At 44.6% G+C, this 9184-nt stretch overlaps 1 protein-coding gene across 5 annotated transcripts in view; it reads right to left on the bottom strand.

Annotated features, from left to right (window-relative positions):
- Positions 1-202: 202 nt before the first annotated feature.
- LOC144104231 (xibalbin-1-like) overlaps positions 203-9184 on the bottom strand; it is a 131211-nt gene continuing 122229 nt past the window's right edge. For all 5 annotated transcript variants that reach the window (XM_077637110.1, XM_077637113.1, XM_077637114.1 and 2 more), the window contains exon 5: positions 203-3175. In XM_077637110.1, coding sequence (XP_077493236.1) covers positions 3034-3175 — 142 coding nt within the window. In that variant the 3' untranslated portion in view covers positions 203-3033. The remainder of the gene's footprint in view (positions 3176-9184) is intronic.

The following is a 9184-nucleotide window of genomic DNA, read 5'->3' as shown; positions in this document are numbered from 1 at the left end:
TAAAAGTTGTTCTATTAAGCGGTGATTGGAGAGACAGGGAAGAAAAATCACCCTGCATAGCCAAGAAATGCGGCGTAAATGTACCAGATACGCATAGCCTATCAGGTTGATGCTTTTTCTTGATTTAATTTCAACAAGATATTATTTATGTCAAGAGATTTGACATAAAAATTGCATCAGCGTGTTCAACTGTTCTCTCACGTTGGTGCTTGCAGACACGAAGGGTGTTTTATTACAACTATCTACAATGCATAACAAAGAACAACACAAAACTTTGAGTTCGTTTGCAGTTCCCAACATTAGGTACGCGTGGGGAGACAGTCAGGCGCACATCAAGCACAACGTTTCGTCGATATAGATGCTCTATAGATGCGCAGTTGATGAGCACACCAACAACTTGTATTTTTTTTTAATTTTCAGAAGTTTACTTTTCACAATGCAAAACGAGTTTGACGTACACGTCTCGGTTTTTCGCCACAGCAGCATGCAAGAAACGACACACGTTCAACCGTATGCTTGCGAACAAGGAGCACAGTTGCAGCAATGTGTACAAAAACCACGCAGTCTCACCACGGCTTTGGGAAGCGCACTTAAGTAGGAGTGAAACATTAAAGGCTTAAACAACCCTCGCCTCGATGCTTACTCTCCTTCTCCTCCAAACATGCTACGTGGAGGTAGTAGCTAGAACTTCTCGCTTTTTACGACTCAACAGCGCACAGGGTTGCTATAATAGAAGAAATCATAAAAATGCCTTCGAGAATCGTTTCGATTAAAAAGTCTTTTCCTACTGAAGAAAGCCCTGTGATGCAATAACCTCATTCAGGCTTCACCATAAATATCATACATACATAAAAAAATGTGGAAATTGATACTTTTCGTATTTTAGTATAATATTTTAGGTAACTTAGTACATTTGTTTGACAAGACCTGTATGAGGTTATTGCATCATGGACCTTCCTTTTGTAGGATTGGAACCTAAAGCTTTTTTCAACCAAGAAGGTCATTAGCTCTACAAAACACTACGTAATTAGCGCAACATCAAATTAGAGTAATACTTTCTGGCTGGAAGTAAAATGGGATAAATGATGGGCGGAATTACTACGAACACCTGCGAGCAGTAATGAACGAAAAGGTGCAAAAGCGACAAACGCTGAAGGAACCATAACTAGCGTTGCTCTGTTAACGCGCAAAGGGCAACATCAATATCAAGGGTAATTTACAGACCGAGACGTCTGGACTTTCTTACAAGTATATACATTCATAACAACACATGAACTTTTTTTCATATTGGAATGAGAACACACATTCTTTCTAACATGTGCAAAGCATTGCGGCTCTGGCTTCAGCAGCCAGAACTCAGGTTGCCCAAGGCTACAAATGAACTGCCACGCCTAGATATCGCTGAACCTAACCGGACAGCCCTCTAGTGGCAATTACCAGGGGCCGCTGTTTCTTTATTTCAAGCGTAATTAATCTATCATCCACTGTTTCTTAATTTCAACCGTAATTAATTTACTGCGAGTCTCGAGAAACTGCGCCTTCTAAAGCAACAATATTGATGTCCATGGTAGTTAGGTAACGTGCGTATTCAAGGCGAATGGAGATGATAAGAAATGGGGTCAATAACCTTTAGCTCTCGTATGGCCTGAGCAGGCTTTATGGTGAAAAGCTCAAGAGACGCGGATCGCTGGAATCAATCGCCTTATTTTGTTACTGTCCTGCACTGTGGGTAACAAGGCATCAATGTTCGTAGGGAATCTGCGGCGAAGTTCTGTTTGTAAAAGCTTCCCGTTTTAGGGTACTCAGCAGACAGTTGCTTTAGCTCTAACGGTACCTTACATCTCCGTCTAGGGCTTGACTGGCACCCATGCAGCAGAGGTAATCGGCTTAATATTGGAAATGTATTGGCAGAAGTTGGTCCTACAGAGGACCAATTTGAAACCATCTTTTTCCCAATATTGGGCCAATTACCTGTGCTGCTTGCACAAGTAAAGATGAACCCGCATTTCGTTTGCGCAAAGCTACGCCAAATAAGTAGCTTCGTAGTGGTTACAACTTCTAGCTGCGGCAGGTTGAAGCCTGGGACAAAAGTTGCAACATCATCACTATCAGTGCACTCTAAGGCAACAGAGGGAGGCAGCTGAAAAGACAGAGATGCCTGCAGTAAAGCCAAGCTTACACCGAATCCTGAAAAACTCCATGCACGCTTCGGTATGTCGCACCGAGCACAAACAGTAGGGTACACAGTAGACTCGCGTTTACAGATGTTGACACATACACTTTTCTCGCGAGTAATAAATGCATTCGCCGGACACGCTAGAGGTGCAGTTTTAAGTCACTTGGCGAAAATAAATCGAAGTCACTGCCCATACTAGCAAGGATTCCTTACTTAGGTGAATCCGCTTGTTCACTGGCTCAGAGAGGCGAAGCGTACGCCATGACTTAAAATTCTCACCAATACTATGCTCGCGTTTCAGTAACTGGCTGGAGAGGAAGGGACAGCCCAAGATATACAAACTTCGTTTGACACATCAGCACGTTTCTGGCTTTCCTACGCGACAGCAGGAACTGCAAAAAGCTCAAACGTCAGCTGAATGCAAAAACCTCGCGCACCAACACCACGCCACAAAGAAGGCGATGAAAAGAGGTGAACAAAGCTCATGTCAGAAAAAATGCTTTCGCCAACGCTTTTCGCTTTGGCTGTTGTCAAACCTCGCATGTACGCAATGTTGATGGAGACTGCCCCCGGTGGAACGCAGCTCACCGTAGATTTGAATAAACAGCAAGGTACCCTTGGTTGGCGTCAACGTCTCGTAACAAAACAACTAAACAGCTACCGCGAACGAACTACGAGATACCACAGAGAGAGGGAGAGACATAGGCTGTTGAGGTTGTTTTTTTTTCTGCCTTTCTTCTCATCTTTGATCCAGCTATATTTTATCCTTCTTGAGAGTTGTTTTGTAGGCATGTGATTCTTTCCGGTGTTGATTGGAGGCTCTCCTATGAGAGGGAGTGGTAGAGGGGAGGGGGGCTTCACTTCTTGCCCCACTTCTGGAACAGGCCCATCCTCTGGCAACGACAGTTGGTGCCCCACAGGTTACATCGGCACGATGAGTTGTAGCAGCAATCGTTGGGTCGGTGGTCGCAACTGCCTCCGCGACGAATGCAACTCCTCCTGCGAGAAAAGAGGCGGCGAAGACTTGTTATAAATTTCTGTTTGTTGGCTGCCTGCACAAATATTTATGGCATTGCGGTGAAAGAGGATTCTTCAGCAAAACATCACAAAAGGGCTGCAGCGCTTTGGCCATTTTGTAGAACCAAAACGAGCGAGGTACATCGGTATCGCACTGTTCTATGATTCCGCCAACTGCCAAGCGCAGCTAGATTGTATGACCAGAAATGGGGCATTATGGGAGACGCTTTCTTCACGCCTCAGTTGTATTAGCCGACCACAAAGAGATAATTTTTGAGAGCGTTCACTTCAACGCCCAAAAGGGCCGCATAAAATGCCACAAAGAGGGGCCACATAAGGTCACATAAGGCCACATAAGAGACATATAGGCGTTATGGGACCTTATGAAACGCTTTTGCGGTTACCGTATGGGTGGCCACATAAGCGTCATGTGGGCGTTATGGGGCCTATATGTAACGCTCTTATGGTCACCATATATGTGTACTCGAAAATGGTTTCCAGAGTTGTCGCTATCGTATACAAGTCTCTTAGTAATAATTTCAGACATTAAAAATAAAGCGTTAGAAAATGAATATTTGACTCATAACAAGCCTTATTAGGGGCAAGAGCATGTCAGGGACATCATTTTGAATAAAAGACAAATTAGTACTTTAGACATTATTTGAAGACCGCCAAATTGGTCTTGTGTGCTTAGTGCAAACTATATGCTGTATGCTTAGCTTCTTGATCTCGATCGTTTAAGCTGGTATTGTGTATGCTGTGAAAAAAAATTCTGAAGTAATTTTTTTTCAATGTCAATTGCACGTGAAAGTTGTCAAATAATTTTGCTTGGCATATGCGAAGTGTTTATGTGTTGAAAAACTTTCTAATAAGAACTGTTCTTCAGGACGGCGTCACCATTATTGGTCCTTACTAACGGGTATTTTCGAGACGTATAGAACACATTGGAAAAAGCACTCGAGTGCCGGTTCTCGCGGCATCTGCGTGAAATTCATCGCGAATCCTGCAGCTATAAATATTTCGTGTCTTTCTTCGTACTGTCATAAAGTACATTTTTTAAACCACGATGGACCAGAAGATAGCACCAAGTAGAGGGAGTGGTTGCAGAACAGTAGCGCATTTTCTAGGCTTCCTAAAAAAGCATTACAAAGTTGCCAGCGGCAGCCAGTATTATAGGCAGCTCTCTCAAAAGGAAGCCGTGAAGGAACAGATGACGTGTTCTCTGGCAACAAATTTAGGGGCGGGTGCAAGGATCCTTCTTCTGCGCTTGTATCACAACTTCCCCGTGGTCTCCTGTAACTACCGCACGCAGTTTGCACAAATCAAGGATACAGGGAGCAGTCTGCAGTGCTTATCTAGAACCACGTTCGCCTCACTATCAGAGTAAGATTTCCAAGCCAAGTCCGATTCAGACAGTCATTAGTGTTTTAAATCAACATCACTGCCTTGAATATGCCTTACAGCAATACCATTACGCTGCGCAGCCAAGCTTTGTAACGGCAGTGGTGAGGCACTGGCTTGCTATAATGGGCATAAGCATATCAACTACACGGTTATTGAAAACCCAAAAGATAAGGAGTCTGCGGAGGAGTCGCAGAGAAGGATTCAATGGGTACATCTTGGAGTTGTGTGAGTACAGAAACATGGAAGCCGGTTTCAGAAGCGAAGAGAATTGAAAAGGCGGAAGCACCAGGAACATCTCTCCATCAGGACAGAAAATACCCAGAACCACCTCTGGTTTCCCGAAACGGAAAGTGTTCCTTGGGGAAGCACCTTCAGTATAACTCTGGCGCGATGCTAGAGTGTACTGCTCTTGATCCGATACGAAGGAGCCAATCAGAACGCCGAGATAGAAACGGAGATAGCTGGCGAAATAACCTCCATGCTGCTTTTTCTTTATTCCTGCTCGTCCAAGTAGAAAGGCGTTTGCTTTACCTAAAATGATGCCTGCTTACTACTTTCCTGCGTTTTATCTTGCTTCCATGTTCACAGACTGCGGCTGTCATGGCTCACTGGTTTCGGCCGCGAGATGAAGCGGAATTTCGCTGACAGAACCAGCATTTCGCAATGTTCCTCGCAGTGCGAATCATTTCGACAAACGTAAAAGAGAAGGCGTTTCATATGCCTCAGAGACAGGAGGCGACACTTTTTATGCTCTTTATGTAGCGCTGTTCAGAGGAACAAGTCATTTTAAGTAAAGTTAGTTGCACGTGAATAAATATTACATCCAATACGCGATAGACCGAGCAACATAGAGCATAACTTAAAAAAAGAACGTATACGTGCAAGAATATACGTATTTAAAAGAGAACGATGTGTCAGGCAATTTATTTTTACTCTCCATGCTGGCATCCCGTTGCAAGCATAGGTTACCACAACTAGTAACTTGGAGTGATTGCTTCTAAAATGTGAGTTTTTTCTGCAACGTAGAGATGTCGCTGGGGATGTTTTCTATGATAGCGTACATGGCTATCTTGAGAGCACAATCCTTCAAATCTTAAAACGAATGCATTGCAGTTACATAATCGATGAGATAACTTGAATGTACGATACTGAGTTATCACCGGCCATTTTTTATATTTCTTATTGGCAAGTTATCCTTAGAAGTTGTTTCCCAGTTTTTGAGGTACAAATGTGTTTACTTTTCCACATACATGACGGAGAAGTTGCGCTAAAGGAATTTTTCTATGCTTTCTTCAAACGTCCCTAGGTGGTCTAGGTAGTACGGGTTCGCGCAAATATATAACCCTGTAAGCCGGATGTTCAAAGCATGGTTGAAATTCTACTTGCTGTTATTCCAGCTTCGTTTTTTTTGTTGGATTCCATTTTAGCTCTTAGAAATTTAATAATAATTTGGCACCACGCTGACATACCCTGAAAATTTAGCGCTTGCTGTTATCGTCATGTGTGCTTTACACTTGTGAAAAAGTGCTGTTGACCTCCGAACATCTGCATGTGCAATGTAAGGCCGCTCTTTGTTTACGGCCAAGGTCCTGTAGAGTTGTATCTATGCGTGAGATAATTTTTCTGTTACACCTGTTGAACTAGACCGTGTGATTTCGGTTCTGTAACTTGCAGTTTGCACTTATGTACATTTTGCAAATATATTTCTTCCAGTTTACCATTTGCATTATTTCCTCCCGCTTCATCAACGCAGAATGATCCAGATCGAAGAGGTCTGAGCCCCGCCGAAGAAAAAGATTAAACCATGTCGAAATTTAGCGGCAACATATGATGAAACCGGAACTAGCCTTTCAGTTCTTGCTTTTTACGTTAGTAAGCGTTTAGCCTGTTCTAACGGCCTGCTTTGACACGTCGCGCGTTAAAGAGCAATGTAGTCGAGCGCTATCATAAGAGTTGTGCTGCGTGCAGTTAGGAATGAGCTAAAAAAGATAACATAACGCGCGTGCAAGAACTTCCGTCTTTAAGAATCTCCGCACTTTCATTATCAGGGAACTCATGTCAGGAGAAGAAAATAGCAGATAAAGTTGTATACGGTTTAGGGTCGGGGACGAAGTTCTGGAAACAATTTTAGAAGAGCACGGCAGACAATCAGTTAGGAATCAAGTGCTAGGAAATACTTTTCCGCACATTAATTTCTTATCAAGTGGGTAAAAGCTGTTTCGTTAGCGGTCGTTCATTGTTCTAGCCTGTTACACGCAGTGCTCGCGGTGCCGGCAGGAGCTTATAATTTTTCATTCTTTCAGGCCGTCCCAATCTAATCAATGTCCTTCATTACCAAGACCTACATTCTATTTAACATTTTTGTTAGAAATTTCGTTGTTTTGTATTAGCGTTGCCATTAGTTCTTGCGTTCAGGCTTTGCCTGCACGGCTGCTCTGTCTGCTCACCTACAAGCATTTCTTTCCTTATGTGAGGCAGCGAACCTATCGTGCAAATATTAATCCCCACGACAATTTTTCTTTTACTTACTCACTGCAAACCGAAAGAGCTATTGCTCCATCTTGAGTACCCCCATGAGGAAGAGTATCGTACCACGTAAGAAATTATGTGTAGGAACACTCATATAATCGTAGGAAGGTTCAAACATGTTTGCTTTTAGAAAGGATGTTACGCAACATACAATGGCTGACGCATGTGTGAGAAGGAACAGTACTGGAGGACGGGCTATTGGTGGACGCCGAGAAATTACCAAAGGAACGTTATGTCGTTATCTCCAAAGAGAAAAACACACGTCCAGCAAATAAATTCTTCCGCACTGCCTGTCCGGCAAATGAAATTTGCTCGTCGCATCACGCCCACACTTCCAGCCCGGGCCGTGGTTTCTCGCTGAGAGGCTCCTGGACGTCCTGTTGTCGACAAGGGAGGGAAGAGATCCCGCTTGTTTTTTTCTTTTTTTGGTTCACTTTGGCCCAGTTTTTGTCCCTTTCTTTCCCAGCGCTCCTTAATCTTGACGGGTCGGCATGCGACTCTCTCAATAGCCCGCCAACGCCTGTATTCCGTGGGAGGGTCTCGATGCCATGGAGTTAGCGACGAAGCGAAGCGTTCGACCGCTAGCCGTTGGCGTCGATGCGTCGGTCACGATGTCGTGTCCAACCGAAGAGCCGGCCGAACAAAAGTAAGGACGGGACAATCAACCGAAGACACTATCGACGAAGAAGTAAAAAAAAAGTAGAACGCCAATACTTCGAGGGGCGACGCCAACTCGCCTCAGCCAACCGTGGGTCCGACAGTCATAGCATGTAGTTTTGCCCACGCGTTCGTCAAGCCCTGCCTTCCCATCGTGTCGACTCCAGGGAAGGCGGTTTCCCCTTGCCTTTCCCGCATTCGTGAAGGTATTTCGGAACGTGAGGGGAAAAGCGAGTACAAAACCAAGGGCGCTGCGATTGTTCCTTGGTTCTGTATGTCCTGACTGTCTTGGGACAATGAGAACCATCGAACGCTTTCGCAGAGAACAAGTGAACGATCAGGCGACCAGGCAGCGTGGTGGAGGCACAACGCGTTGATGGCTTCGGCATCGCCACTGCCCACGCGAGCGTGGACGTTCTAGCTTTTTTTTTTACGACAGCGAGATTCAACGTACTACATACTGTCACGAATCCCCCGAGGCTGTAGAAGTAAAGGGAGACGATAGACACGAGCGTTCTGGGGCGCAGAACAAAAAGAGCAGTGCCTTTCGTTCTTGTTCGGCAACGATAGGACCTTTGGACGGGTGGTCGTATGAAACAGTGGAGGCAATAGAGATCGAAGCGAAGAAAAAGAAACCTTATTGCTTCCGGCTTCAAGAGCGCCCCCTTTTTTTTGTCGTTGAGTGCAATAGTTTCAAGACCGAATGGAGGGCTGGGAGAAGTCCATTTTTTATTTATTTCGTTTCTGAGTAAAAGTATCGACTTGTTTGCACCCTTCGAACACACGGAAGCCTCGCGTGCTTCAGAAGAGGGATGAGTGTTTTGATTCCTCATCGACCACGTAGAGAAAGACATGGAGCACCATTTGATCACGAGATTGCCATTTTCTTGCAGGATAGGCGATAAAGAGATTGGAGGCCGAAGAGCCTTAAGTTCGATACTGGGCCAGCGCTCTAGTCTGCGGGTTTTGTTTGCTTCTGTACTTAAAGTAGGGCTCTGCAGCTATCAGCATGAATGCAATTAGGTACTTGTCTAATGCTGTGAAACACGGAATCCTGAACATTGGCAAGGACAGTGCACAGCGTAAACAGAAGTCAGAAACATTGAGTTAACGGAAGAAGACGCGAGGTCAATCCATATGAAAAACGGGAAATTTCAAATGTGTTGTTGGCGAAGGTCACTCCTGGAGTTCTGAGCATGTCGTTAAAATTTCTCCATCATGCGTCTGAGTGTTCTGTGTGTTCTGTCACGTTTTCAGTGCGAAACACCTCAGCCGTATCGATCTGTTCGAGCACAGATGCGTTGTTTTGTGACATTCCTGCTTTCTGCTGTGTTTTATTTGCTCTGGGTGCCACACACTTCACTGTATTCACTCCGGTTTGTTTACAGCCACAGCTAGCTC

Source organism: Amblyomma americanum, chromosome 9 (assembly GCF_052857255.1).
Source record: "Amblyomma americanum isolate KBUSLIRL-KWMA chromosome 9, ASM5285725v1, whole genome shotgun sequence".
Taxonomy (NCBI): domain Eukaryota; kingdom Metazoa; phylum Arthropoda; class Arachnida; order Ixodida; family Ixodidae; genus Amblyomma; species Amblyomma americanum.
The sequence above is the reverse complement of the archived record's forward strand: the minus strand, read 5'-3'. Positions and strand labels throughout refer to the sequence as shown.